Raw genomic sequence first — 26,320 nt, 5'->3', positions numbered from 1 at the left:
TTGTTGCAATCTTGCATGCTTATAAACGACCAATGTTATCCACGAAAGCTTAGTTGGAAAACGACGTGCTTTTTCTAAGAAACGCTTAATAAGAGTGACGTTGTTGTTATAAGGAATCCATTTTCAACGCAGCATTCACCCGTTTTCACTTTATAGTGCATCATGCTGAAAGAACTTATCTCTGGTAGCCTTGAGGCTACTTTAAAGGCAATTCCAAAGGGAAAAACCTTGTATGTGGCTTACTTGGCGTCTATCGATCCTCGTACCAAACAGCCTTGGTGCCCGACTGTCCGTGCTGCTCTTCCATCTTTTAATAGTACTTTCAACAACTCAAACAAACTGGATCTTGTCCACGTTTACGTCGGCGGCGTTTCTCAATGGAAGACACCTGCTAACGAATACCGCATCAAGTATGGAATTACGGCCGTTCCCACTCTTGGTCGCTACACGCGCACAGAGGATGGTACTCTCGAACAAGATTTGCTCGTTGATTATGATTGTTTGGACGCTAAAAAATTCCAAAAGTTCGTTCAATAGTTTGACATGCGTAATCTACATGGTTTCCGACGAAGAAAAGGCTGCGGAGAAGCAGCATGTTTCAGTTCACGCTTAATGTTTCACGAACCAATGAGTGTTTCATCAATTGACGAATTTCATTCCCCAAAAACTCCACAGGAATGGCCATTTACCAGTTGGTGAAAAGGAAAGGAAGAGTGGATATTGCTGTTTATATAAAGATTTGTCGCGTGACGTCAATGCTTGAAATAAGCTTCAAATGCGACGCGAAAAAAATTAATGAAAGAGAACAATAAAACAGTTTTTATTCTTTATATCGTAAACAGAGTATCATCACGAACGGAGAGCTGTAACAACCGTTGATTTTCAGCTGCTATTTTAGCTGCCGGTGTTTTTTCATTCAGGTGAACGCGTACTAGAGCGCGATCAAGTTGGTCGATGACAGAGGCATCGTTAGGGGGAAGTGACTGAAAGTTGCCGGTCGTCAGGTCAAAAGGTGTGTTCGGGGGAAGTTTTGTAGCGACGACAGAGCGTAATGTCTGAACGGTATCGCCTTTATGAAAATCAATGACGAAGCTGTCACCATTAGTTACCTGGAATTTTATGGCCGTAGACGTATGTACAGGTCGAGGAGGAGGGACGTAAGGCTCATTTCGAGCTCGCCGGTGAAGGATGTTTTGGTAGAGTTCGAGTTGAGAGCGTGTAGGTGTTAACTCGACATCTTCAGAAGTGCCCTCCGTACCCTCGGAAGGCCCTACGGACGAGCCAGTAGTTGCAGTTGATCGGTGTTTTGCGTAACGAACCTCACCCCTTGTTTGTTGACGGAGAATGTTTCGGTAAAGTTCAAAAGGTGAGCGTGTAGGATGGGTTCGTTTAGCAGCTTGGGTTGTGGGTTCGGATGGTTTGTTGGTAGTCGAAATTGAAGATGCTGGAGCTGAAGATTGAGCGGTGGGCTCAAAGTGTGTAGACGGTTGAGTCGATGGTGATTGTGATTGTAACGATTGTGATAATTCGGAGACACGTTCACGTTCAACCTGAGGGGAGAAAGAAGGAGTGCTTGAAGGGAGAGATTGTGCATCTGCTTCGGTAGACACGCGTTTGGACACGGACTCTTGATGAATCTCGGACTGCGAAACACTGTCTTCGGGAGAAATTGCAGACGCTGGAGGAGCAGGGTTCGCAGGGCTTTTCTGTTCCGTTATTTGGGTTCTTGGCACGGCTTTGGGAATGACACGAAGTAGCACATTTCCTTGAGTAATACCGCACTCGGCGAGAGTTGAGTCCAATTTTTCGCCAGTGTACGAGACCCCATTTACAAGCACGCCGCAATCGAGAAAGCTGTGACGATTTAAAAGGTCTTTTAAAGTAACAGACAATGCGACGCTCTCGACAATTCGGTTTCGACCGGGGGCCTGAAGGGCAATCCGAACAGAAGCGTCAGAACCGTTTGTGACCGTTGTTTTCTGGTTTTTTGACTCAGAAACATAAACTTTGGCGCCGTTTACGAGTCCTGCATGTCGAATAAGTAAAGAGGGATCCAGTCGTTTTGAATTGTGTGTCAAATCCAAGTTTTTCCACGAAGAGAAGCCAAGCTGCTTGTAGGAAGACAGGAGAGCACCTTGAAGCGTAGTAGACGGTGTAGCCCGTACGGGAACGCGCTGGAAGCCGCTGCACAGATAAACAAGGCTCATGGCGACGTGTAGGAGGAAGAGAGAAGCATTGGGGCCATAGGACATTCATGTTCCGTTTAGTGAGCTTTAACGAGATTTATCGACAAGTCTAGTCCGCTGCACCGTGTTGTATTTCGGTAAATGTAATTGGTATACTAAGTTGCACCAGTTCAACGGCGTCTTCCTTCAAAGACAACGTCGTCGCCAAACATTTCCCAAGACTTGCAAGGCCAATTCAGAGAAGGAGCATCTATACCAATGGTGGAGAGTGGGTCAACGAACTGCGGAGAGATGGTGACAATAGCGGCATCCACGCACTCACTTTTCAGAGCATGGGAGAGCAGCCTCGCGCCTCCCTCTACCATGAGACGTCGAATACCCAGCTCGCGCAACTGGTCCAAGGCGACATATTCATGAAAACGTACAGTATTGTCTGTCGCACGAACAATAAGCTTACCGCCTACGCGAGTAATGACGTTTACTTTCTGCTCTATAATTGGATCGCTTTTCGCGGCCGACTCTGTTTTCGGCGAAACGATGACGTAAGGTGCTTTGCCGACACCAAGTCGAGCGAGCTTGATGACTTTGAGCGATTCATAGTCAAGCGAGAGTGACGAGTCGACGAGAATAGGTCGCGGTTGCTGATCAAGAGGAAGTGTGTCGTGAGCAGGATCCGGAAGCCGCGCAGTGAGACTTGGATTGTCGACACGAACAGTAGTGCTACCGACCATGATACCGTCTGCATGAGCGCGCAGTTTGTGTGTCATGACGAAAGACTCGTGGCCAGAGAGTACGAGCTGACCCGGATTGGGCTTACCTTGAGAGTAAGTGTAGCCGATGCGGCCATTGAGGGATTGTGCCCAAGTGAGAAATACGTAGTCGGTGTTTGGTGCGGGGAGATACATGAGAGTGGAGTGGAGTGAAGTGAAGTAAATGGGACAAATGAACCGTACTTGATGTTTTGGTGGAGTCAAGTCGGTGGTAAATTTAATAAGTAGAATAGATAGTATATTGAATTATATTGAATAAATTAAAATATAATAAAAAATAAATAAATTAAATGGAAAAAGATAATAAAAGATAATAAATTAAATTATAATAAAAAAAATTAAATTAAATGGAAAAAAAAAATAAAAAAAAAAAGAAAAAAGGAAGAATAGTGGTAATGACATATTATTATTGATCACAGTACATGAATGTTGCTTTACCACAGAAACAAAGACAACGAAAATAGAAAAAATATCTGATAGCTAAAAATTCTTTAATGGACAAACTACATCAGCTCTATCCATTTAATCGCACCTTTTGCCGCTTTCCCCTTTTCTTCCCTGAATATCCTGCTGCCCTTTTCCCTCCGACTGCTATCCATACTATCTGCAACATCTGCCGTCGACTGTTATCAGAAAAGCTCTATCTCAACCTAAGATCCAACTTAAGATTTCCCGACAATCTGTAGCTCAGGAACAGAAATAAAATCGATATAGTATTTATTTTTAAACGTTTCTATTTGTACACAAATATCTCATCACCGCGCTCAGGGAATTATGTCGCTACTGTCGAAAGCCAAGAAAATCGTATGCATTGGCAGAAACTATGCGTACGTGCACAGGCGAACGGATCACGCCCAACTAACCGTTCATCAGTGCTCACATCAAAGAGCTGAACAATGCCGTGCCCATTGAACCGTTCTACTTTCTCAAGCCCTCCTCAAGCATTGTCGAACCAGGCAAGGGCTCAATCCAGATTCCCGACAAAGTCTTAGCCCACTACGAGGTTGAATTGGGTCTTATTATGGGAGACAAGCTGAAGGCTGGCGCGAGCGTCCCCGACGACACTGCCATGGCTGCCATCGGCGGATACTTTGTCGCCATTGACATGACTGCACGTAACGTTCAGGACGCAGCCAAAAAGAAAGGTCTTCCCTGGACCATCGCCAAAGGCTACGACACGTTCCTGCCTGTGGGACCCATACTGCCCAAAACAGCAATCCCCGACCCACACAACGTCATTCTCGAGCTCCTCAAAAATGGAAAACGCGTTCAATACGACAACACCTCGCTCATGCTGAACCGCATTCCCCGCATCCTGAGTGCCATCACCGAATCCATGTCGCTTGAACCAGGCGATCTTGTCCTGACAGGCACACCCAAAGGCGTTGGTCCCGTCTCACCCGGCGATGTCCTCGAGGCCAAGCTTCGTGATGCCTCTGGAAACGAGATTTCCCAGAGCGGCTTCTCCATCAACGCCGTTGCGCGGTGATGGAAAGAAGATCCCGTCCTGTTACATGCACCATTCTTTTGTTTCATAGCCTGTCAATATTTACTGCTGCCTCCTACTTACCTAGTACTTACCTACTACTTAGCTACTTACTCACCCAGTACTTACTACTACTACCTACTCTCCTCTCTAGCCCACTAACCCCCACTGCCCCCACGCCACCAAATATAGCAGCGACAAGTGACGCCTATAAATAGCCGCAGAGGGGCATTGGACGATGCAAGACAATGGATGCAAAGCGCCCAACGCGGTTGATTACGGCTGAAAGAGCACACAATGGGTCACGGGAATTCATTGAAAGCATTCCGGTACGGCAACTTGCGTGCAATCCGCAGCGCCAAATTCGTTGCTTGCGAAAAGTTCGCGTCGGTGGCTATTTATGGAACCTCGTAGACGGACGCTGCCTCGGAGAATGTGCAAGCGCTTACGACGAGCGACACAGTAGATAGAGCCTGGTGAGGGCATGGGAGATGGCTTATCCTTAGAAACACGTTCAGTAAAAATAGAGACAATTGCTATTACAGGAGTATTTGTGACATGTGGGGGTTGCTGCCATTCAGCACCAGAAGCAAGTCGGTCCAAATGGCGTCAATGAAACGGTGCGTTACGTCGCCATTAGCGCTGTTTGCTACGTCGTTGCCGCCGCTACTAGGCAGCTCTGTTTCCTTCCTTCTTCCTATACTACCTCTGCTGCTGCACCCCCACCCGACCGCATCCCACCCATCACCACCCCCATCAGCGGCGCAGGCTTTTCGCTTCCAAATTAAGACCCAATCGCATTCGCGTCCATGAATAGAACGCGTTACGTCATTCCCCATATCCATTAAGACGCGACTCGCTCGACCACGCGTTTCTATTTTCGTCTCCTAACAGCCTTACGATCTTACCCTTCGCCATTACCGTAGTACCCGCCATCACCACAACGCCAGCTATAAAAACCGATACTCTGCTCCCAGTTTCAGCACGCTCTGCGGTGAAAACGTCCCCTTCATAGATACATCCCACCGGTAAGCACCTTTTTGTTCCTTCTAGAGTCCATCCACCTCTCTGTCTTATTTCCGTTACAACACCCTTCTCTCTCTCTTTCTCTCTCATATAACAACTTCTCTACATAATGTCTGAGTCTGCACACACCTACACTTCCGAGGAGATCGCCGTCCTCGAGGAAAAGTACTCTGCTCACAACTACCACCCTCTCCCCGTCTGCTTCGCCAAGGCTGAGGGTGCCAAGGTCTGGGACCCTGAAGGACGCGAGTACCTCGACTTCTTGTCTGCCTACTCTGCAGTCAACCAAGGCCATTGCCACCCCAAGATCATCAAGGCCCTTTGTGACCAAGCCCAGAAGCTTACTTTGAGCTCCCGTGCCTTCTACAACAATGTCTTCGGTCCCTTCGCCAAGTTCATCACCGAGTACTTTGGCTACGAGATGGTTCTCCCCATGAACACCGGTGCTGAGGCCGTCGAGACCGCCTGCAAGCTTGCTCGTCTGTGGGGCTACCGCGCCAAGGGCATTCCTCAAGGCGATGCCATGATCTTGTCTTGTGCCAACAACTTCCACGGCCGTACGTTGGGTATCATTTCCATGTCTACTGACCCTGATGCTCGTGACTACTACGGCCCTTACTTGCCCGGTGTTGGCCCCATCTGCCCCGAGACCAATCGTGTCTTGCACTACAACAACCTCGACGACCTCAAGTACTTCCTCGACAAGTACGGTCCCCGTGTCGCCGGTTTCTTGGTCGAGCCCATCCAGGGTGAGGCCGGTGTCGTCGTCCCCGACGACGACTACTTGACCAAGGCTTACGAGCTTTGCAAGGCCCACAACGTCCTCTTCATCGCCGACGAGGTCCAAACCGGTGTCGCCCGTACCGGTAAGATGCTCTGCATTGAGCACTCCAACGTCAAGCCCGACGTTGTCATCCTCGGCAAGGCCATCTCCGGCGGTGCTTATCCCGTCAGTTGCGTCCTTTCCTCCCGCGAGATCATGCTCAACTTCGAGCCCGGTACTCACGGTTCTACCTATGGTGGCAACCCTCTTGGTTGCGCCGTCTCCATCGCCGCCCTCCAAGTCGTCAAGGAGGAGGGTCTCGTTGAGCGTGCCGCCGTTCTCGGTGAAAAGTTCCGTGCCGCCCTCCGCGCCATTGACGTCCCCTACTTGCAACTCGTCCGTGGTAAGGGTCTTTTGAACGCCGTTGTCATCGACGAGGCTCAAACCAACGGCCGTTCCGCCTGGGACTTGTGTTTGATCATGCGCAGCCGCGGTATCTTGGCCAAGCCCACTCACGGTAACATTATCCGTCTCACTCCCCCTCTTGTCATCTCTGAGGAGGACTTGATGAAGGGTGTTGAAGTCATTAAGCAAGCTCTTATTGACCTCCCCACCATCGACATGACCCCCTTCCAGGAGTCCGCTGCTCACTAAACTGTTTAACCGAACAGACATTCTTTGGTGCAGCTGTGCGGCAATCCTGCATAATTGACTCCGTTGTCGTCTCTTAATTGGGATTTAATTTTTAGGAAATACGTTGGTTAATTTTGCGGTTGCTTTCAAAAAAATATATATATGGATTTTGGAGAAACAGAAACACGTAAGGTGAAGTGGGACTTGAAGTATTAAAACGCGTTTTCAAAACTGAAATTTGCTCGAGTAATGAACTTGGTTAAATGAGAGGAAGTGAACAAACAAGAATGCCTAAAACAGGCCCTTGCTGAACTAGCGGCGAAGATCAATTAACCTCTGAAGGAAAGGAAAGGGTGGTTTATCTTCGTTTACCCATAGTGTCTTCCTTTATTCAGTACTGAATCGCTCCTTTCCGTTTCTGGATGAAACTCGAGAAGAAATCCGGCTCTTTTTCGCTGTAACACTTGTCTCCGCCTCTATTCCATTTTCCATTTTCCATTTTTTTTTTTCTTTCTCAATAAGGAAACAAATCCTCGCAAAACACCAACCCTACGCGGTTCCGGGTGGCTTCTATGAATTTATTAAAACAATTATGTAGACCACCATGGTGTTGTTGGAAACAAGGATACGTCCCACGTTTCACAATTGCAGCCGTTGCTTATGGTCGTCGTGCACCTCGTTCACTAATCCAGGTCCGAGGAAAATGGCAAACTTCTTCAGACAGCACTGAATCAGAACGGTCGTTCCGAAGATGGGTCACAGGATTGTCATTCGTGACCGGAGGAGCAGGTCTGGCTTTCCTAACATCCAGGGCACGCGCAAGGGCTTCTCGTGCATACGAAAATGCTGTCCTTGATCATTATCCAGAGGCGACAGTTGTTGACAACTTTGGCAAGAGACCTCTTGTTGTCAGAGTGTGCATGATAATTGGGAGACTTTGTAAGGTCCTTTTCCTTTTCATGCCGGTAGGCTTATGCTTGCCAATCATTTTTCTGGGTAAAAGACTTCCAGGTTCGTGGATATTCGGACGCGGTGTGTATGTCTGGCTGCATTTGCTTGTGAGACAGATGGAGCGTTCGGGCGCAACGTTTATTAAATTGGGACAATGGGCAGCATTGCGTACGGATATGCTGCCACCGATTCTGTGTAGGGCACTTTGCAAACTGCATTCGCAAGGGAGACCGCATGGCTTTCCGCATACGGAATCTGTACTATTGTCATCTTTCGGCGCCTCACGACTTCAAGAATTATTTGAGGTGTTTGAAAACAAACCCATCGGCGTAGGCTCCATTGCACAAGTGTACCGAGCGAAACTTTCGCCTCAGTATGCTCCAAAAAAGGGCTCTCCATGGGTCGTTCTAAAAATTGTGCATCCAGGAGTGGAGGAACAAATGCACATTGACTTATTCTTCCTGCGCGCACTGGCATCCTTGATAAATCTGGTCCCAACTATGAAATGGTTGTCACTCCCGCAAGAGGTGGATGAGTTTGCAACAATGCTGCGAAAGCAAACGGACTTGCGTTGTGAAGCAAACAATCTCATCCGCTTTCAACACAACTTTAATGATAGGAACTACGTGCTATTCCCGACTGTTGTCAAAGAACTGACAACAAAAACGGTTCTTGTTGAAAGCTATGCAGAGGGAATACATTTGAACAGGTTTCTACAAGCGCCCGGGGGCCCATTCGACCATACCCTTGCATGTATTGGTGAAGATGCACTTTTCCAAATGCTCATTCGTGACAACTTTTTCCATGCTGACCTTCACCCCGGCAATATTCTTGTTCAGTTGGTAAAGCGTGGCAGACGGAAACGTGTAAGCATGTATGATACATCTAAACTCAAAGAGAATTGCTCACCAGAGGAGTGGCACGAAACTATGCAAATGCTGTACGACAAAGGCTATCGTCCCAGAATGGTTTTCCTCGACGCTGGGCTCGTTGTCCGACTGGGGGATGAGGACAGGAGAAACTTTCTCGATTTGTTCAAGACTGTGCTAAACCTCGATGGATATCAGGCTGGCCGATTGATGGTTGAGAGAAGCCGACAACCTGAACGGGCGATTAATACACACGTGTTTGCATTAAAAATGGAAAACTTGTTGATCCGAGTGAGTCGCCAAACATTCTCTTTGCAGAAGGTTCAGCTGGGTTCTATATTGCAAGAGGTTATGACAATGACTCGTGAACATCATGTTCGTGTGGATCCAAACTTTGCCAATGTTGTCTTGTCTATTCTTCTTGTTTCCGGAATCGGTCGGATTCTGGATCCTGATTTGGATCTTATGAGCAATGCAACTCCTTATTTGCGATATGCTTCCGTGAAAGGCGCAACAAACTTTAGCACCAATAATTCGTGGTACGTAACGTTGTTTTTCTGGTTGGCTCTTGAGCTTCGTGACTTTGTACTATTGTCAACATCAAAACAGACTGTTGAAAACTGGGTAAAGGCCGATATGATCTCACCAAGCGTATAAAGCATCATTGGTGGTTCTGATATTGGCTATCCCTCTATAAAATAGATTCAACGGTATCGATTAATTCTAAGTTTAATTCATTGCTTCGTGGCTTTTTCTCCGTTCATTTGTTCATTTATTTGTTCGTTCTTTTTCATTAATGACTAAGATAACGTCGGCCCTTTCTTTTTCTTCTATTCAGTATCCGTCGTCCCAAATGTGTTCGAATTCGAGACAAGAATCCGTGTTTACGTTTTCTTCGTATGTTGGAGGGTTGATATTCCATTCCATAAGACTTCCAACGCTGTTGCGACCAACCGAAAGGACTGACTGACGGGGTCTGTTGCGTTTGACTAAATGGTGATGCTTTTGAAAAAAAAGACGAAATCATTTTACCGGAAACACATTTCTGAATATTGGAAAGCCCGATGAGACGAAAGCTACTTTGCAGAACATTCATTCTAATTCAAACCTTGTAGACTAAAATAGCGGTGACAGTCAGATCTTTTAATATTTCAGGTGAATATAATAATGCTTTTCTAAAGCCTTTTTTTATAACGAGACGCCCAGGAACAGTGAAAGAAACTGCCTTTAACTATTGATTGCCTTCTTGGATCGAAAATTGGTGGTGAGTTTTGTCGAGGGGGGAGACATCGCACTGGCTACGCACTTTTTCGCAAATTAGGTTTTCACAGAGATTACCACGCGTCAGTAGGTGTCCTCTCCCATCCACGCGTATTTGCTCGTGAATACAACAATTGTTACATTATTACAAAAATGGACTATCAAAATCGCGCAGGTGTGCGCTTTGGAGGCGGTGGTGTCGCTGGGTATCAAGAAACAAATGCTGCAAGACGTGAACGTCTGCGACAATTGGCTTTAGAAACCATTGACTTAAGCAAAGTATGAATTATTGTTCCATTTGTAATTTTTGATAAGGTATGCTGACGCAGAGCTTGTATAGGATCCCTATTTTATGAAAAACCATCTTGGAACATTTGAGTGCCGACTTTGTTTAACAACACACGCGAATGATGGCTCTTATTTGGCTCATACTCAGGGAAAAAAACATCAGACTAACCTAGCACGCCGTGCTGCAATGGAATCGCGTCGGGGAGCGCAGGCCAGCACGGCAGCTCAGCCTGCTGCAGTGTCACAGTCGCAAATTCAAGTCCGTAAAAACATCGTCAAAATTGGACGTCCTGGTTACAAAGTGACGAAAATTCGAGATCCGGAGACTGGTCAGTTAGGCCTGCGTTTCCAGCTCAAATTCCCCGACATTGCTACCAATGTCAACCCTCGATACCGTATAATGAGTGCTTTCGAACAAAAAGTCGAGGTCCCTGACCGCAATTATCAGTATATGGTCATAGCGGCTGAACCTTATGAGTCGGTTGCTTTTAAAATTGGTATGCTACACTTCATATTTATGATTTACCTGAAAACAATATTGTTCTTAAAGAGCGCTAACCAACTATCCACGCAGATGCCCGAGAAATTGATGACTCGCCAGGACGGTTTTGGACGTATTGGGACGCTCCTACCTACACAATTCAACTTTTCTTTCGTTAAACAGATACTGGTAAAATATACTCGTGTTTCTGTACACAACACCCTTACTCCTTTTCATGTCTGTTCTTACTTTTGCCAAATGGCTGTTTGGATTTTGAACCACTTACACCATCAACTACACCCATAAGCTATCTCATTTCAAAATTAGCACTGAAAGTGAGCTGGAAAGTTTTTGATTTTACTGGATGAAAACGTGTTCCATGTGCATAATATTGAACGACAATTCCTATTATTAAAAAAAAAAAAACGCTGACCCAAAAACATTCCCACAGAGCATCCCGTACATTCAAATCATGTTAAAGACACTTGACTACGTTTTCGGTACATGCCAGTTTGTATTGCTTGGGTCGGCCTATGGCATTGCTCGTATGCTTGGTCGGAGACCGTCATTTTTTATGAGCAATGTTCCTTTCTATCTTCGTATGAATCCTGCTGTGACCTCTTTGAAGGTTTTCGCACTGGCCACACTTTTCACTACGTCTCTTTTTGGTTCTATTGGGTGCACTATCCTTGCTGCTTGTAGAACACCATCTTTACGCGAGTTTAACGCTCGCTTTCAAAAAAATATTACTTCAAAAGAGCAGGAAGAACAAGCTAGAATAACTCTTAATCAATGGGCGCGTGAGCTTTCTTCAGGCTGCATTGAAGACTCTTATGACAAAAATACTGATGAATAATTTAACTTGTACATGCCATTTTTCGCAATCTAAGATTGAATTTTCTTCTGAAATTTGGCTTGTAACCAACAGCGGTACATCTTTACCTTTTTCTTACGGTTCACGAGGAGTCTGAGTTGGTTAGTCTTCAAATTGACTGGTTCATTCTTCTGACGTACCGTTTGTCTACGCCGTTTTGCAGAACGGCAAAGTTGGATCCAAAAACATTTTCTAATTCCTCTGTACATTCGTTAGTTAACCCGCAATACCGCACACCAGTTTTTCGCGCTCACGCGAGGAGCGTGAAGCTTACCATTTGTAAAAAAGTATACACGAGTACCGTCTCCACGAATATAAAAATTATCACCGAGAAGTCTATTTCCTTTTGCTCTGAGTTGTGTCATATCCCAACGACCATAATCACGGAACAGAACTAGGCCTCCTGGTTTCAAAAGTCGCGTAATGTTGGAAATACTCTGCTCCCATTGCTCCGGAGCCAAGGCAGAAAAGCAAAAAATGAGGATAACAATGTCACAACTCTCTGGCTCTACGTTTTCTGGCAACGTAGATCCAGCTAAATCCCACACGGAGGCCTGAACAATGTCACTTTCTTGAAATGCTGGTGTTTCCTTAACAACATCAATAGCCTTGCTGGAGTAGTCGACGCCAAATACTGTTAACTGAGGATTTTTATTTGCTCCGAGAATAGGCCAGATTGTATTTCCGGCACCGCATCCAACCTCGATAATGCGTTTTTCTCCTGCATCCTCTTTCAATGCCTCCATGATTTCTGGAAACTCTTGAGCCAACCAACGTCTGTTCATAAAGAAGTTGCCCTCATTGCGTTCATAAAATTTATCCCAAAACGAGGCAGGCTGTTCCATATATTTTTCTACTTCCGCCACGGGATTCTGTTTTTGTTTCTCAATGCATTGTTTGGCATATTCTATGTGTTCTTCGTCCCATTCCACATGATCCCTGTACCGAAAAATGTTAAAACTTTTGAAAATGTGCGATGCATCATCAAATGCATCGTCTTTCCTTGACTTACCAAGCATTTTGCTCAAAAACCTGCTCCTCTTTTTTCAGAATTCGACCACCAAATTGCTCGTTAATCGAGAAACTGGCCTCTCGGACAGAGGATGTTTGTTTGGACGGCATGGTCGGTTTGTGAGGATGGAAGAAAAAAATTTTGCTCTGCAATTAGGTTCAAGCTGGTCGAAAATAGATGTGTTGTTTGAGGATTTCAAATTTACTTGATGCAAGAAAGCAAATAAACCAGTCGAAGAAAGGAAATACACTTTATGAGTCTTTTCTTTCGTACGCCGTGTATCCTAAATAGTTACAAGCAGTAATCAAAAGAATTGAATTATAATAGCTGTTTCATCAGTTAAAAGGGCATTATTATAAGCTTCCGGGTGTTGAATTTAAACGGTTCTAATTAATCAGTTATTCGCAATTTTTTTTATTATTTTTTTTTCTTTTGGATTGGCTCGTCTTATGTATAAAGTAAAATATCATTGCGCTTAATCAAGTTAGATTTTATACAGCTTTTGTTTACTCCATTCTGTGAAGTAATTGGTCCTGTTTCTTTTTTGGATTTCTTAACAAAATTTTTTGAATGAACAAAAATGTGCTGTAGCGGGCCCCCTTCCTGGGGGCCGATGCTAGAGTGAATCCCATCGCAATCGCACTGCCTCTAACCCGGAGTTGACGTGCATTGTCACCAACCTCCGCCGATGGCTCCGTGTTTAACCCTCCGTCCTTACAGAAGCTGCCTTCCGAAGGAAGAGAGGGATTAGAAGATCAATTGCAAGACTCGAACTCTCAGATGCAGCAGACCTCAGTTGACGAAAGGGCATCCGCTTCAGCCAAGCCATTACAGCTTGAATTGTTGCGAAGCCATTACGTTTATGTCATTGACTCCGAGTACTTTCGAACTTAAATAGGAAACAATCATTCAACTGATTGGTTTCTTAGATTGAATGCCTAAGCATTTGCTCATATTCGTTACTATTACGACGAAATTCCAAGCCATTGCTTTTCATTTGTACATCTTGCAAAACAATAAGATTTTGTTTCTCTGAAGTTAACAAGCATTACAAATACGAATCAGTAACCAAACGATATTATCAATTAATTAGTTGTAAAAAAAATATAAGGGTTCAATGGTTATGATCCGTTGAACACTACTTGTTTCTTTCAACAGCAACTTTCAGAATTTATTGCGCGTTCAAAGAGAGAAGTTATTAACAGGAATCCTCAAGTGAACTGAATATTTAGGGCCTCGAACCGCAATAGCAAAACAAGAGTCACTATGTCCGAGCGGTTAAGGAGTTAGACTTGAATTCGCTCAGGCATCTAATGGGCTATGCCCGCGCAGGTTCAAGTCCTGCTGGTGACGAGATACATGAGATTTCCTGTCTCGTAGCTTTTTTGTTCTTGATGGGTACAGTCTATTTTGCTTCTTAAGTAAAAACACTTGGTCTTCGGCTTGTATTTTGTATGTGCATCAATATCATAAGAAGCTATGGGTGTAACTATTTTAGAGAAAGAACTACAGCTACTATACGGATAATTCTGTATACCAGTTGTTGCTATGTTATTTTCATTCTTCTATAAGAGTTTAAGATTCCAATTTTCGTAAATTCAAGTAAGGTTTCGGCTCTGCGAACAAGCGACCATTAGAAAAACACCAGCCAATATGAAATACAGTTATTGAACTTTGACAAAAATGATTATTAAACTTTTATTTTCGATGAATTTCAGATGTCCGCTAATCATTGGACGTTTTTTTAATGTTTTAGGTTTTTTTTTAATTTCCTTTTCGCAAATACCTATTAAGGTTTACTTTTAAGCGAGCGTTGATTAATAAAAGTCTATATGAATGAATACTCTGCTTGTTGAATTCTAACATATATATAAAGAGTCAATATGATCATTTTTCTGATCTAAACACATCTGTCACTACAGAAAATTATGATTGAATAGAAAAAAATATCTGGTAGAAAGTGGTGTGCCAAAAAAAGGAAGACAATAAACAAGCAGCTTAATCATTTGTATAATTGAAAAATACTATTCTTTGAATCTCTCCACGGCTTAGTGGTTAGTCGTTAAATTGTAATTTTTCCTTCCATACTGAGCAGTTATTCTGATGTCGTTATTCACCGGACGTGGATAACTGATTCTTAGTACACTTGTTACTGTTAACAGTTGGATGAGGAAAGCCTGTTTGGTATCGTTTGGGAGCCGTAGATGTCATTGTTGCAATTAAACAAGACTAAATTCCTCTTTGTAAATTTAAGTTTCTAACAAGTTTCAATGGTACTATGATAAGCCAATTATTCTACGAACTTTCAAACTCGTTTTAAAGCATTCCAAACGTTTGTGGTTGATCCAAAAGTTACTACAACTGAAAAGTTTTATATATTGGAATGGGAATAGAAAAACTATTGTGATTTCGTCACACGAATGGCATTAGAGCCACAGCATTTGACATAAGAGCTTAAATAATTATTCAGAATGCTATTTGTGCCTTCTTGGTAAGGATCTCCTGCTGAAGTTGTTCTCACTTGATCTCAATCCATTTCCAACAAATGTCAAATGACTTTAACAACAAAAAATGAACAACAGAAATAATAATGCAGCGAGCGAGGTTCGAACTCGCGCGTTTATCAACAGCAGAGTTCCATTAACCTTTCAGCCAACTTAAATCTGCCCCCTTAGACCACTCGGGCATCGCTGCTTAAGACATTTTGTCAGAATTCGAGGTCGAATATGTTTGATTCGATTGAGGATTCTTGTTCATAGGCTTCAAACAATGAGTAACTTAATTCTTCAAACCTATCCAAATAAGCTTCGGTTAATAAAACCTATATGTTATGTTATGCACAACAGATTTTGAAAGTTAGTTGTCAAGAGAATTAAGTAATGTTCAGCGGGTTGTCTCAATATTAGCAAATGCTTAGGCATTCAATCTAAGAAACCAATCAGTTGAATGATTGTTTCCTATTTAAGTTCGAAAGTACTCAGAGTCGATGACATAAGTCGGTTTTCTCCATGACATTCACGTCAAAGGAGCTATTACGTTTAAATTCACCTCCGCGTTTCCGATATCTAAATTCTGTATAAGTGCAACGAGATTGTCGCTTTTCAGTTTTGGTGATTTTGGACAAAAAAGAATAACTCGGACAAATTAATTTGAAAGTTTGAAGTCTGTAAACACAATTAGCTCTAGTCTGTCTCAACTATTTGTCTGAATAATAAACATTTAAACTTTAACATTAATGAAATTTTGTAACTTCAATGGTAATAATTTCATGAACACTGCGAATGCATTCAGCACACTATCTTCTGTTCTAGTAAACTTGTCGCAAAATATTAAATATAGTTACATTGGCCGAAACCTTATTCTAAAATACTAAGTGCTCAAGCTCAGCACTATGAAGGTTAATTAAATAAAACTACCAGATAGTTGAACTAATTGGGACTGTCGCACTAATTTTTACCTTTTTTACCACAATTAGCGCTGAGAGAAGCAAGTCAAATCTATTTACTAATAACCGTGTTGAGTTAAAGTCGCATTTTCATACTTTCAGCTTAGTTAATAACGAACTATACAATTAATTATTGTGTGCACAACTCTGGCATAGTCGAAGCCGATTAAGTAATTATACTGGACAGACAAGTATAACTTTAACCTTGGAAACAATACAAAGTGTAGGCATTTTGTTTTCAAATAACAAGAATTTTGATACAGGGTGAAGCGTTTAGCTTCTTCTTTAACACAACAATATTGGACTCAAAGAATACGAGTGGATACATCGATTGCGTAAGGTACGTATAGTTAAATACAACAAGAAAGTCATTCAAAACTCGTTAGTAAAGTATACATGTGCACAATACTCCAAATAAAAATAAAAGTAACAATTACAATTTAGCTATTTAAATATGTTAAAATATATTATAGAGAAGAAGTCGATTTCGGCTATTTATTAAAAAGAGCGGGTCAGTTATACCATGATAATTATAACTGCAATTAGCTAAAGAAAAAAGACCCGGTAAAATGGAAATCCGCTGTAAACTGTTAGAGACAGGTCGCAAAATCATAAATTTACTGAAAATGTAAAATAATGTTTAATAAGAATTGGTAGGCGTCTTGAAACAATGAAAGCAATTACAGGGTCCAGCGGAGTATTTAAGAAAAGGAAGAATATGGAATCTATTTCAAAAAAGAATAAGAAGAAAAAAAAAAGAAAGAGTAATAAGAGAAACAAGTTGTTATAAAACGATCCATTGTAGTCTAGCCGCGGGCTAGACGAGAGATTTATCATCAGCTCAAGAAGTGAAAAGAAACCGTATGTCTTCGGCAGTCATTTGATTAAACGCCGTCGTATTGCAATCCAAGGTTGCCTTAACCAGCTTTTCCTTTTTCTCTTGAAGTTGAATGATCTTACTTTCAATGGAATTTTCAATACACAGTGTCGTAATACGAATGGGACGACACTGACCGATCCGATGAATACGATCCATGGCTTGCAATTGAGTAGATGCATTCCACCAAGGGTCTAACATAAACACCTGTGATGCTTCAGTCAAATTCAATGCAATGCCACCTGCCTTAAGCGAAACCAAAAAGACAGTAATATTGACATCGGAACAGAACGCTTTAATAGTAGCATCGCGCGCTTTGGGTGTCATACCGCCTTCAAGTCTAACACAATTGAATCCTGCTTTACGTAAGCGCCAACTGACAAGATCAAGCATTGCTGCAAATTGGGAGAATACAATTGACTTAGTTGTGCGATCTTTTCTTCGCAACATATACAATTCTTCCACCAGTGCCTCAATTTTTGTAGATGATCGCCAATTGTTCATGTCAATGCGATTAAGAATCGAGGTTTTGTATTTACTTGCTTCCTCTTTGCCAATTTCCTCTAATGCAGGAGCATCCAGATCAATGTCTAAAGGAAGGAAGCATGATGGACACTGCGCATTGTCTGCCGCAGCCGTGCTAACAAATTCTGAAACACACAACCGACAGAAAATATGTTTACATTTTGATCGTATGGCATCTTGTGCAACCTCATCACAAATGCGACATACAAAATTGTCCTGTGTTTTAACATCTATCGTCTTATTCTTGTTTGCTAAAACGAGATCAGGGTGATCAGCCATCTGGCGCATTCGCGTAATCAATTGGAAAATGTTGCTGTATAAGGATTAATATTTCGAAAATACAAAGAGCAAGTTTTTGTGCGCTAATCATAACGTACATGTAATTGTTTAAAACAACGCCTTCTTCAACATAGGTATCGAATTTGCGTTTTGATTCAATAAATAATGAATGATACAAATCCTCCTCTTCCTTGCTAAACAAGTCTCGCCGTACTCTGACAACGCGAGGAGGAAGGCCTATATCATCGGCATTTTCCAACTTGGTTCGTCGCAGCATAATTCGTCGAAGTAATATATGCACTTTCGCAAACGCGGCTTGACCTCGCCAATCGTTCCCAAAATCATTAATGGGTTTTAGCAATGCCACATTGAAAAAGCATGAATGCTGTTTGCAACTGTGTTTACAACTGTTGCACATCAATGTTCTCGGGTTAGTAAGTGTCTTGCAGCTGCAACACGCGCAGAAACAATACACAAAAGGATCTGCCTTCAAGAATTTAAGTAATGAAAATATTTCACCAATGCGGTTTTGTAATGGTGTACCAGTCAAACATAGTTTTCGATCTGACTGCAACTCGTATATGGCTGTCGTGGTGTTTGAATGAGATTTAATTTTGTGTGCTTCATCTAATACAATTCGATAAAAGTTAATTGAGTGAAGCACCGATTTTTCTTTTACAACACCAGACTTGGAGCGGAAACCCTTATGCTCTTTACGATACACGGTTTCCACCATGTTGTAGCTTGTCAGTACCACATCACATTCACACAATTCTTTAGCATTGGCTGTGCGGGATGCGCCATGATATGTATACACTTGAAGCGAGTGGTCAGAATGCAATTCAATTTCTGACTTCCATTGTAGTAATGCAACAACAGGAGCCACAATAAGGGTTGGCTTTCCTCTAGGTTCCGACAGTAGCAAGGCAATAGTCTGGATAGTTTTTCCCATACCCATCTCGTCAGCCAGTATACCTCCACGATAAGAAGAGCTTTCCTGTCGCTTTAACCAATTAAGGCCTTGCAGTTGAAATGGCATTAATTGAAGTTTTAGACTTTTAGGTTGCTCGGCACATTCTAGTTCAACAGTAGTTTCAGCGTCAAGACGGTCCCATAAAGTTGCAAGTTCAGGATGTTGAAATTCCAGACGACGTATCGCCCTCTCATAGTAAGGAAATTCCTTCATTTGCGGCGTTCTAGCCGGCTTTTTCTTGATTGAAGAGTCCCGAGCAGAATTCTTGCGCTTCTGCCTTTTAAGTGCTATTAAGCTGGCCAAGGGCACATCATCGTCAGAAGAAACCGTTGATTGTAGAGGCAAGATAGCCGTAGTGCGACTCACGGAGACTGCATCGTTATGCCCGTGGTCATTGTATACAGCAGTGTTCTGATCATCTCTACCTTTTATTTTTTCTTCTGAATCCTGTGTCTGGTGGATTTCTTCTTTTCCTAGCTCTTGTTGAAGAGAGTATGCGTCTTCATTGTCTGAATTAGAGATTCCATCTTTACCTTGTTTAGCAAGTGCTATGGGTTGAGCGGTATCGTCCGTTCGTTCTTTGAATATGGATTTCTCATGCACGGTTGATGATGAACCAATAGGATGCTGATCCGTAGAAGACGTAGAATGATATTCACATTTCTGTACCCGACCGCGCTGTGATCTGGACACAACATTTGTATCAGACACTTTGTTTTTAGTGACGAAGCTCGCAGCAACGTCTTTTTTTCTTCGTTCAGCGTCTGAAATACTTCCATCTACAACCTGGAGGGAAGAGTCATCCTGAGACGTGCTTTCAGTAGCTATTTTGTTACGTAAAACAGGAATCTCGAGAGTCTGTGGATTTTTTTTGAGAGAACGACGATTACGTTTTAAACTTTTAGGACGACTGGCCTTTTTAGATTCTAATGTTCTCATTGACACAGGATGATGGTTACAGAGAGCGGCATCTTGCTTCAAGCGAAAACAGTAATTCGCCGAAAAGGCACTTAGTTTTTAGCGTTTCGGTGTTTTAAATACTCGCGCAAAAATTGTGCTACTACATGTTGCATAGGTTCTGTTGCGTTTGTTCTTGAGAGTACCAGTAGTACTTGTAACTTGATTATTACGTTTTTGAGTCGCAATAGGAAAGACAATGGAATGAGTGTTGTCAAAATATTGAACTTAAGGAATGTGTGTATTTCATGAATTATCTCTTCCTTATATTCATAGAGAGTGCTGTTTACTTGATACAATGAAAACTATTATCATATGGAGAAAGCTTACAACAAGTTTAGTGGAAGCGCACTAATGTTCCTGGCATGTGATCTTTAAGTATGAGGTGGGTACTTTAATTGAGGTGTACGGTGCGCTTACATGCCGGTTTATACTGATAATGCCATGTACATGTGTTTCTTCAACGGAACTTTTAGTATTGGAATTGTAATACAGAAAACAATATACATGTCCGTTGTAAGGCACGATTCACACAATTTGAACTTTGATCATATTGTTGTAGTCCTCTACTGATATTGTGAAATTTGTCAATCCAAAAACTTTGTGAGATTCGTAGTTGAAATTGTAATTGAAATTGATGTTGATTCAGGCCATCCGACCCACAAGCTTTCAATCCCTACAACATGAAGAAGTATGCTTCTTCAGTCTAGGAAGGAACTTGGGTATCTAAATTAATGAACAATTTTAGACTTTGATTTGTAAAACATAATAACAAAAAATAAAAAAAAAAAAAAAAAAATTACAAAAAATACAATTACGTTACGGAAAGAACCCAAACCCAATTCCAATTCCAGTTGCAGCTGCAGTTTCACACCGTCTCCCCTTTACTGAGAAACATCTTTGATCCGTTAATGCTACACTCGTTCATCTTCACTCGCATATATTGATGATCCACAAGTTTTAATGTTCGGTTACGCGAAACTCTAAATTATTACTATGACGTCACATATCTGGATACAACTGCCCGTTTCCCGCGTTGTGTAACCTTCCCTCTACCAAACACATTTTTAATCCACAAAACCTAGTAATGAACAATTTGAAATAATCCATTGAAATTGGACGCGATGATTTGTCAGAAGCACTCGTTGATTGAAACACAAAAGCAAAATTATACAATGTCAATGCTAAACATTGAAAAACGCCATTAAAAACTGTTGCTACGGTCCCGCGTGTTCTTTCAACTCACAGAAATTGCTTTCGGTGCACTTTGACGCGTATACAATCGAATGACGTAATCCGACTGCACACGCGAAGAACACAAACGCGCTCCACCGTCGGAGACGTTTTCTCCAGAGCAAAACACTAAAACCACTGAAACTAGACGCTTAAACATGCCAGAACCCAAAATTGCACCTTCTCTCCTTGCTGGAGACTTCTCTAACCTCCAAAAGGAGGTTGTTCGTATGGTTGATTATGGCAGTGACTGGCTGCATGTGGACATTATGGATTCTCAGTTTGTGCCCCAGTTGACGATTGGCCCCGTCGTGGTCAAGTGCATGCGCAACGGTGTACCCAAAGAGAAGGCATTCTTCGACTGCCACATGATGGTGATGAACCCTGAGCGTTGGGTTGACGATTTTGCTGACGCTGGAGCTAACCTGTTCTGCTTCCACTACGAAGCCACGGAAAAGCACATGGAGGTGATTGAACGTGCACACGCACGTGGTATGCGTGTTGGCTGTGCCATCAAGCCCAAAACACCTGTCGAGGCGATTGAGCCTTTGGTTGCTCACTTGGACATGGTGCTTGTCATGACCGTTGAGCCTGGCAAGGGTGGTCAAAGCTTTATGCCTGAATGCCTGCCCAAGGTGGAGTATCTTCGTCAACGGTATCCAGAGTTGGACATTGAAGTGGATGGCGGTGTTTCTCCCAAGACAATCGACTCTGCTGCGAACGCCGGTGCTAATGTGATTGTCGCAGGTACGGCTGTGTTTCTCGCATCGTCTCCCAAGGATGTGATTGCCACATTGCGTTCCTCTGTGCTTCGTGCTCAGGCGGAGAAGCCCTGGGCCAAAGAGAAGTAGATAATGATGACGGCGACGACGACGATAGAACACACAAAATAACAGCGACAACGCGATACACAAAAACATAACATATCTTTATACAAAGCCCTTCTACAACAATTATTACTTTTTCCCCATTCGCCCTCCTTCAGTCCTATTCAACAAAAAAATTGGGTATGATCTATGGAAAAAAAACCCGAGACCAGACGTGAAACGTTTTTTCTTCGCTTAGTTCATCTTGGCGATGACAGCGTCAGTAATCTCGTTGGTGCCAGACTTACCGCCCAAATCGGGAGTAAGGACCTTGCCCTCCATGAGTACACTGTCGACAGCACGGTAAATATCAGCAGCAGCCTCTTGGTGACCCATGAACTCAAGCATAAGGGCAACAGAGCGGAACGTAGCAACAGGGTTGGCAATACCACGGCCAGCGATGTCAGGGGCAGAACCGTGAACAGGCTCAGACATGACAAAGTCATCACCAACGTTGGCAGAGGGGACAAGACCCAAAGAACCGATCAAGGAGGCAGCACCATCGGACAAGATGTCACCGTACAAGTTGGGAGCAACAACGACATCGAAGCATTGAGGCTCACGGAACAGACGGTACACCATTGAGTCAACAATTTGCTCGTCAACGCTGACGGAAGCGAAAGCAGGATCCAAAGTTTGAGCGTAGCGGCAAGACTCACGGAACAAACCGTCGGTCACAGACATAACGTTGGACTTGTGAATGATGGTGACATTGGGCTTGGAGTGAATGGAAGCAGCACCAGCGTCGCGGATTCTTTGGCGGCTAAGAGCGATTTGGTAGGCCATCTTTCCAATCTTGACGGAGGCTTCCTCGCTGATACGACGAATGGCCTCGGAGACACGTCTGCCAGGCGTCTCGACAACCATGCGCTCCTCCTTGATGTACAAGCACTCGGTGTTCTCACGAACAATGACCATGTCGACGGTCTTGCCCTTGGTGTTGGCGAGCGACTTGACAGGACGGACGTTAGCGTACAAGCCGAGAAGCTTACGCAGAGCGACAATGGGCGAAGAATAGCCGGCAACCTTGTGCGTAGGACTTTGGACGGCACCGAAGAGAGCAGCGTTACACTCGGTCTTCAGGCGCTCGACAGTTTTTTCAGGAAGGGCGACACCAGTGCGTTCGAAGGTTCCCCAGCCGGCATCGAGGTCGACAAAGTCGAACTGCAAGTTGTGCTTGGCGGGCAAGTTTTTCATCATGCGGACAGCAGCCGGAACGACTTCTCTGCCAATTCCATCGGCAGGAATAAGACCCAAGATGATTTTGCGAATGGCAGCCATGGTTGTGTTTGGCTCTAGAAAGGGGGAGCGAGAAGGCAAGAAATACCAAAGATAAGATCTGCACGGCGAACGCAGTGAGCGAAAATGAGCGAAAACAAGCACCGCAGAGCGCTCGCTAACGAGATGCGAGATTCGGCGGAGCACATGCTTCCTAGACGAACCGATGGATGGAGAGATTGGTGCACCTTATGGACCCCTCCTCACAAACCAACAGCGCAATGCCCACCACTCCTAAAGTTGCCCTGCAGCTACGACTACTACAACCTGGCCATAAGCAAGCCGGTCCCCATCATCCCCAGTCGCACTCCTGATGCCAATTATCTTACTGCATTATCTAAAACCTGCCAAATTGCTTGGGACCCTCAGAATGCTTGACGACGCGGAGAACGTTAAAGCGAACAGTCTTGCTGAGGGGGCGGCATTGACCGACAGTGACAACATCACCCTCGTTGACACGGAAAGCGGGCGAGAGGTGAGCGGACAAGTTCTTGTGACGCTTCTCGTAACGGTTGTACTTGGGGATGAAGTGCAAGTACTCACGGCGGATGACCACGGTACGGTGCATCTTGGTGGAAACGACAGTGCCAGTCAAGATACGGCCACGGATGGAAACCTGACCAACGAAGGGGCACTTCTTGTCAATGTACTCGCCGCGGATGGCCTCAGCGGGGGTCTTGAAGCCCAGACCGACGTCCTTGTACCAACGGCGGCGGCCGACGGTCTTCTTGGCGTTCTGGAAGATGTGAGGTTGCTTTTGGAAAGCACGCTCGCTCTGCACGACAAGTTCAGTAGCCATCCTGGATGTTGTGGAGCGTGTGTGGATGGGAGGGCCAATGTGTTGGTGTGTGACTGCGGGTGGATAGGTTAGGGTTAAATTTGCGGGGCAACAGCGAAAAAGAGGGAGTCCCAAGGAGAGCGAGAGAGGCGCATGGCAGTTTTTTAGTTCTCACTCGCCCGCGTTACCCATTTTTACGCGGTTTCATTCCGACTCGCTCGCGCTCGCATCTCCCTGGAGGCCTCGCTGCCGGCCTCCGCCCGATGTGTGTGTGTGTGTGTGCGTGTTTAAGAGACCAGCAGGAAGCCGACACTGCCGAAGGCGATGAATCCGAGGCCCAGCCAGCGGATGCCCTTGCTGTGTTTTTGGACGAACAGAGCCCACTGCGACGGGCCCTCGACGGGCCATTCTGCTGCCACCACTGGACAGACTGCGCTTCTTGTTCGAGGTGGTGGAGAAGTGCTGAGTAGGCAGCATCATGGGAGGGCGGTAAGCGAGGTACATGGGTTGCATTGGTGTTCCATCCCACTGGTACAGCTGCAGCTTGTAGCGGCCGTGGTAGGTGTCCATGGCGACATAGAACTCGGACATCACCTCGGTCTGGCTGTACTCGGTGTACGTCGAGTACTGCGAGTCCGAGCAGGGATCGCTGAGCAGCTGGCGACCGTCGTCGTAGTACGGAGTGAGCGTCATGTTGCCGCTGTCGCTGATGGCGTAGGTGCCGTGCTGGAACTGGAGCACACCGGTCGGGCACGAGGGCGTCGAAGCATTCGCCGTGACGACGTAGATCGCCTCCTCATAGTGGCCGTCCTCCGTGAAGCTGTAGCTGATGCCCGGCAGGTCGGGCTCGTAGAAGTCCTCGTTGGTGGGGTCGAAGAACGATGGTCCGGTGAATACAGTCTCGGACTTGGACGTCCAGGTGCCCACCAGGTCCGCGTTGTAGTTGGCAATTTCTGCCACGCAGGCGCGAAGCCGCAGCAGCGCAAGCAGCGCTACGAGTGGGAGCAGCATGGTGATGAGGGAGAAAGGATGATGGCAGGATGGGTGGGAGAAAGGAGGAAAGAGAAAAGGGAAGGGAAGAGGACGAGGCGATGCAGAGCCGTTAGAGGTGGGAGTGTGGGGGAGCGAGCTGTTTGCGGGGGCGCAGGTGGGGCTAGCGTCTGCGACTGCGAGTGGTTCCGGGGGGAGGTGGTGGGGGCACCATTGGGTTGGCAGCACCAGGCACAGGGACGGGAGGACCGCCCATGGCACCGGGTGCCATGGGCGGCATAGGCATGCCGGGCACGACGGGGAAGGGAGGAGGCACACCGTAGACACCGGCCATGACCGGCGGGACGGCCGGTGCTGGGATCGGGACTGCTGGAGCCCCGTTCGCTGCTGGCAGGCCACCGGATACAGCAGCAGCAGCAGCAGCAGCTCCTACAGGAGCTGCTGCCGGTGCAAACCCAGCAGGCAGCGTCTGCACGCGATTCTTTTTAGCGGCGGCGGCCAGCTTCCGCTCAGCAGCGTCGCCGTGCTTGTCGCCCTTGCCCTCGCGTTTGTATGCGTAGGACACGGTGATGGTTTTGTTCATGAAGAAGTGGTTGTTCATAGCTTCGATGGCAGCATCACCAGCCTCAAAGCTGTCGAAGAACACAAAGCCGTAGCCCTTGGACTTGCCGCTGTCGTCGCGAACCACCTGAGGCGGTTGGACCATCTGTCCGAACGCGGAAAACGTGTCGAACAGAACTTTTTCGTCGACCAGTGTGTCGAGATTGCCCACGAACACATTGGCACCGATCACGCTCTGCGTGTTTTTGCTTGGCTCGACTTGTTGACGCGAATCGCCTTGCCGAAGAGTTTGACCTGGTTGAGCACTTGACACGCGTACTCGGCGTCAGCTTCGGTGGCGTACTCGCAGAACCCAAAGCCGTTGTGTGTCGCCCGGATCCGGTCACGGGGGATGTGAATGTGAACTGTGGAAGTCGTTAGCGGTGATTGCACAGCAAGAAGTCGTCAGCGGTCGTCAGCTGCTGACAGCTGCTGACTCGGTCGCGCGGTTCCTTACCTACTGGACCCGCCTGCAGGCACAGTTCGAACAAAATGGAGTCGGTGACTTTGTCATCGAGGTTGCCAATGTAGATTGTCGCTTCCTGGTTTTTTTCTTCGCGGTTCATGGAGAGGATTTTCGGGTGCGCGTCGTCAGCTCTGAGCACCGAGTACCGCTGAGTACCGCTGAGCACCACCGTGTGGTGCGAAGGGGTGTAAGACGGGTATAACGAGTCGCAGAGGACTGAAAGGTAGTGCAAATAAACACACTATCCTCGAATAGTGAAACTCTGTGCGCAGTACGCTATATTCTTTTGCGAACCACACAAAAATTTTTATTAAAGCGCAACGATGACCAACGCGCTCCAACGCATCTTAAACCTATTGTGCTAGAGCACGTTGGTCCACGCCACCCCACACTATCCAAGTTAGCACGCGCTTGCGCAGCACGTTAAACCTTTTCTTGCTTTCCGTCGTCCCTT

At 45.1% G+C, this 26,320-nt stretch overlaps 16 protein-coding genes and 2 non-coding genes across 18 annotated transcripts; 8 read left to right on the top strand and 10 right to left on the bottom strand.

Moving 5' to 3' along the window:
* Window positions 1-162: 162 nt before the first annotated feature.
* Window positions 163-537, top strand: SJAG_00489 (DUF953 family protein; the record flags this gene model as incomplete). The annotated part of the gene is made up of 1 exon (XM_002171731.1): window positions 163-537. One exon carries the CDS (start codon window positions 163-165, stop codon window positions 535-537), a length of 375 nt encoding a protein of 124 aa, XP_002171767.1.
* Window positions 538-745: 208 nt separating this feature from the next.
* SJAG_00490 (UB Xdomain protein Ubx4) lies at window positions 746-2,330 on the bottom strand. Its single transcript, XM_002171732.2, has one exon. It carries the CDS (start codon window positions 2,250-2,252, stop codon window positions 828-830), a length of 1,425 nt encoding a protein of 474 aa, XP_002171768.2. The 5' UTR covers window positions 2,253-2,330; the 3' UTR covers window positions 746-827.
* Window positions 2,267-3,178, bottom strand: SJAG_00491 (5-amino-6-(5-phosphoribosylamino) uracil reductase). Its single transcript, XM_002171733.2, has one exon. It carries the CDS (start codon window positions 3,089-3,091, stop codon window positions 2,357-2,359), a length of 735 nt encoding a protein of 244 aa, XP_002171769.1. The 5' UTR covers window positions 3,092-3,178; the 3' UTR covers window positions 2,267-2,356.
* A 199-nt stretch (window positions 3,179-3,377) lies between these two features.
* SJAG_00493 (fumarylacetoacetate hydrolase) lies at window positions 3,378-4,519 on the top strand. Its single transcript, XM_002171734.2, has 2 exons — window positions 3,378-3,783; window positions 3,830-4,519. Exons 1-2 carry the CDS (start codon window positions 3,731-3,733, stop codon window positions 4,443-4,445), a joined length of 669 nt encoding a protein of 222 aa, XP_002171770.1. The 5' UTR covers window positions 3,378-3,730; the 3' UTR covers window positions 4,446-4,519.
* Window positions 4,520-5,346: 827 nt separating this feature from the next.
* On the top strand, window positions 5,347-7,158 carry SJAG_00495 (ornithine aminotransferase). The gene has a single exon (XM_002171735.2). The coding sequence runs from the start codon at window positions 5,578-5,580 to the stop codon at window positions 6,883-6,885; it is 1,308 nt and encodes a 435-aa protein (XP_002171771.1). The 5' UTR covers window positions 5,347-5,577; the 3' UTR covers window positions 6,886-7,158.
* Window positions 7,096-9,898, top strand: SJAG_00496 (atypical/ABC1/ABC1-C protein kinase). The gene has a single exon (XM_002171736.2). It carries the CDS (start codon window positions 7,437-7,439, stop codon window positions 9,339-9,341), a length of 1,905 nt encoding a protein of 634 aa, XP_002171772.1. The 5' UTR covers window positions 7,096-7,436; the 3' UTR covers window positions 9,342-9,898.
* On the bottom strand, window positions 9,478-9,780 carry SJAG_00497 (mitochondrial 54S ribosome protein domain-containing protein; the record flags this gene model as incomplete). Its single annotated transcript, XM_002171737.1, has 1 exon — window positions 9,478-9,780. The coding sequence occupies one exon, from the start codon at window positions 9,778-9,780 to the stop codon at window positions 9,478-9,480; it is 303 nt and encodes a 100-aa protein (XP_002171773.1).
* A 134-nt stretch (window positions 9,899-10,032) lies between the features above and the next one.
* On the top strand, window positions 10,033-10,892 carry SJAG_00498 (zinc finger protein Sap62; the record flags this gene model as incomplete). The annotated part of the gene is made up of 3 exons (XM_002171738.2): window positions 10,033-10,223; window positions 10,285-10,729; window positions 10,807-10,892. The coding sequence occupies exons 1-3, from the start codon at window positions 10,098-10,100 to the stop codon at window positions 10,890-10,892; spliced, it is 657 nt and encodes a 218-aa protein (XP_002171774.2). The 5' UTR covers window positions 10,033-10,097.
* A 136-nt stretch (window positions 10,893-11,028) lies between these two features.
* On the bottom strand, window positions 11,029-13,775 carry SJAG_00499 (actin binding methyltransferase). Its single transcript, XM_002171740.2, has 4 exons — window positions 12,600-13,775; window positions 11,862-12,526; window positions 11,728-11,788; window positions 11,029-11,680 (listed from the first exon to the last, which is right to left on the bottom strand). The coding sequence occupies exons 1-4, from the start codon at window positions 12,707-12,709 to the stop codon at window positions 11,599-11,601; spliced, it is 918 nt and encodes a 305-aa protein (XP_002171776.2). The 5' UTR covers window positions 12,710-13,775; the 3' UTR covers window positions 11,029-11,598.
* Window positions 11,186-11,569, top strand: SJAG_05188 (hypothetical protein; the record flags this gene model as incomplete). The annotated part of the gene is made up of 1 exon (XM_002171739.1): window positions 11,186-11,569. One exon carries the CDS (start codon window positions 11,186-11,188, stop codon window positions 11,567-11,569), a length of 384 nt encoding a protein of 127 aa, XP_002171775.1.
* An 84-nt stretch (window positions 13,776-13,859) lies between the features above and the next one.
* On the top strand, window positions 13,860-13,952 carry SJAG_16071. The gene has a single exon. It is a non-coding gene; the product is annotated as a tRNA-Ser (tRNA).
* Window positions 13,953-15,190: 1,238 nt separating this feature from the next.
* SJAG_16070 lies at window positions 15,191-15,293 on the bottom strand. Its single transcript has one exon. It is a non-coding gene; the product is annotated as a tRNA-Leu (tRNA).
* A 1,191-nt stretch (window positions 15,294-16,484) lies between these two features.
* On the bottom strand, window positions 16,485-20,441 carry SJAG_00500 (DNA repair protein RAD16). The gene is made up of 2 exons (XM_002171741.2): window positions 17,824-20,441; window positions 16,485-17,759 (listed from the first exon to the last, which is right to left on the bottom strand). Exons 1-2 carry the CDS (start codon window positions 19,635-19,637, stop codon window positions 16,886-16,888), a joined length of 2,688 nt encoding a protein of 895 aa, XP_002171777.1. The 5' UTR covers window positions 19,638-20,441; the 3' UTR covers window positions 16,485-16,885.
* Window positions 20,442-20,712: 271 nt separating this feature from the next.
* Window positions 20,713-21,739, top strand: SJAG_00501 (ribulose phosphate 3-epimerase; the record flags this gene model as incomplete). The annotated part of the gene is made up of 1 exon (XM_002171742.2): window positions 20,713-21,739. Exon 1 carries the CDS (start codon window positions 21,047-21,049, stop codon window positions 21,737-21,739), a length of 693 nt encoding a protein of 230 aa, XP_002171778.1. The 5' UTR covers window positions 20,713-21,046.
* A 134-nt stretch (window positions 21,740-21,873) lies between these two features.
* Window positions 21,874-23,117, bottom strand: SJAG_00502 (homoisocitrate dehydrogenase). The gene has a single exon (XM_002171743.2). The coding sequence runs from the start codon at window positions 23,033-23,035 to the stop codon at window positions 21,950-21,952; it is 1,086 nt and encodes a 361-aa protein (XP_002171779.1). The 5' UTR covers window positions 23,036-23,117; the 3' UTR covers window positions 21,874-21,949.
* A 170-nt stretch (window positions 23,118-23,287) lies between these two features.
* Window positions 23,288-23,881, bottom strand: SJAG_00503 (40S ribosomal protein S11). Its single transcript, XM_002171744.2, has one exon. The coding sequence runs from the start codon at window positions 23,829-23,831 to the stop codon at window positions 23,370-23,372; it is 462 nt and encodes a 153-aa protein (XP_002171780.1). The 5' UTR covers window positions 23,832-23,881; the 3' UTR covers window positions 23,288-23,369.
* Window positions 23,865-24,879, bottom strand: SJAG_05189 (ER chaperone Rot1). The gene is made up of 2 exons (XM_002171745.2): window positions 24,242-24,879; window positions 23,865-24,219 (listed from the first exon to the last, which is right to left on the bottom strand). Exons 1-2 carry the CDS (start codon window positions 24,819-24,821, stop codon window positions 24,098-24,100), a joined length of 702 nt encoding a protein of 233 aa, XP_002171781.1. The 5' UTR covers window positions 24,822-24,879; the 3' UTR covers window positions 23,865-24,097.
* An 84-nt stretch (window positions 24,880-24,963) lies between these two features.
* On the bottom strand, window positions 24,964-25,966 carry SJAG_00504 (RNA-binding protein Sap49; the record flags this gene model as incomplete). The annotated part of the gene is made up of 3 exons (XM_002171746.2): window positions 24,964-25,666; window positions 25,705-25,765; window positions 25,858-25,966. 3 exons carry the CDS (start codon window positions 25,964-25,966, stop codon window positions 24,964-24,966), a joined length of 873 nt encoding a protein of 290 aa, XP_002171782.2.
* Between the last annotated feature and the right edge of the window lie 354 nt (window positions 25,967-26,320).

This window comes from Schizosaccharomyces japonicus (genome assembly GCF_000149845.2).
Source record: "Schizosaccharomyces japonicus yFS275 unplaced genomic scaffold supercont5.1, whole genome shotgun sequence".
Classification (NCBI taxonomy): Eukaryota; Fungi; Ascomycota; class Schizosaccharomycetes; order Schizosaccharomycetales; family Schizosaccharomycetaceae; genus Schizosaccharomyces; species Schizosaccharomyces japonicus.
The sequence above is the reverse complement of the archived record's forward strand: the minus strand, read 5'-3'. Positions and strand labels throughout refer to the sequence as shown.

Excerpts from the sequence above, each read along its gene's own strand:
- SJAG_00500 (XM_002171741.2), bottom strand. The coding sequence starts at position 19,637 with ATGAGAACATTAGAATCTAAAAAGGCCAGTCGTCCTAAAAGTTTAAAA. Across the intron at positions 17,760-17,823 it reads GTTGTTTTAAACAATTACAT|CAACATTTTCCAATTGATTA; the intron begins GTACGTTATGAT and ends ATCCTTATACAG.
- SJAG_05189 (XM_002171745.2), bottom strand. The coding sequence starts at position 24,821 with ATGCTGCTCCCACTCGTAGCGCTGCTTGCGCTGCTGCGGCTTCGCGCC.
- SJAG_00495 (XM_002171735.2), top strand. The coding sequence starts at position 5,578 with ATGTCTGAGTCTGCACACACCTACACTTCCGAGGAGATCGCCGTCCTC.
- SJAG_00499 (XM_002171740.2), bottom strand. The coding sequence starts at position 12,709 with ATGCCGTCCAAACAAACATCCTCTGTCCGAGAGGCCAGTTTCTCGATT. Across the intron at positions 12,527-12,599 it reads GTTTTTGAGCAAAATGCTTG|GGATCATGTGGAATGGGACG; the intron begins GTAAGTCAAGGA and ends TTTTCGGTACAG. Across the intron at positions 11,789-11,861 it reads TGTATACTTTTTTACAAATG|AGGAATTAGAAAATGTTTTT; the intron begins GTAAGCTTCACG and ends ACGAATGTACAG.
- SJAG_00503 (XM_002171744.2), bottom strand. The coding sequence starts at position 23,831 with ATGGCTACTGAACTTGTCGTGCAGAGCGAGCGTGCTTTCCAAAAGCAA.
- SJAG_00496 (XM_002171736.2), top strand. The coding sequence starts at position 7,437 with ATGAATTTATTAAAACAATTATGTAGACCACCATGGTGTTGTTGGAAA.
- SJAG_00491 (XM_002171733.2), bottom strand. The coding sequence starts at position 3,091 with ATGTATCTCCCCGCACCAAACACCGACTACGTATTTCTCACTTGGGCA.
- SJAG_00493 (XM_002171734.2), top strand. The coding sequence starts at position 3,731 with ATGTCGCTACTGTCGAAAGCCAAGAAAATCGTATGCATTGGCAGAAAC. Across the intron at positions 3,784-3,829 it reads TGCATTGGCAGAAACTATGC|TGCTCACATCAAAGAGCTGA; the intron begins GTACGTGCACAG and ends ACCGTTCATCAG.
- SJAG_00502 (XM_002171743.2), bottom strand. The coding sequence starts at position 23,035 with ATGGCTGCCATTCGCAAAATCATCTTGGGTCTTATTCCTGCCGATGGA.
- SJAG_00490 (XM_002171732.2), bottom strand. The coding sequence starts at position 2,252 with ATGTCCTATGGCCCCAATGCTTCTCTCTTCCTCCTACACGTCGCCATG.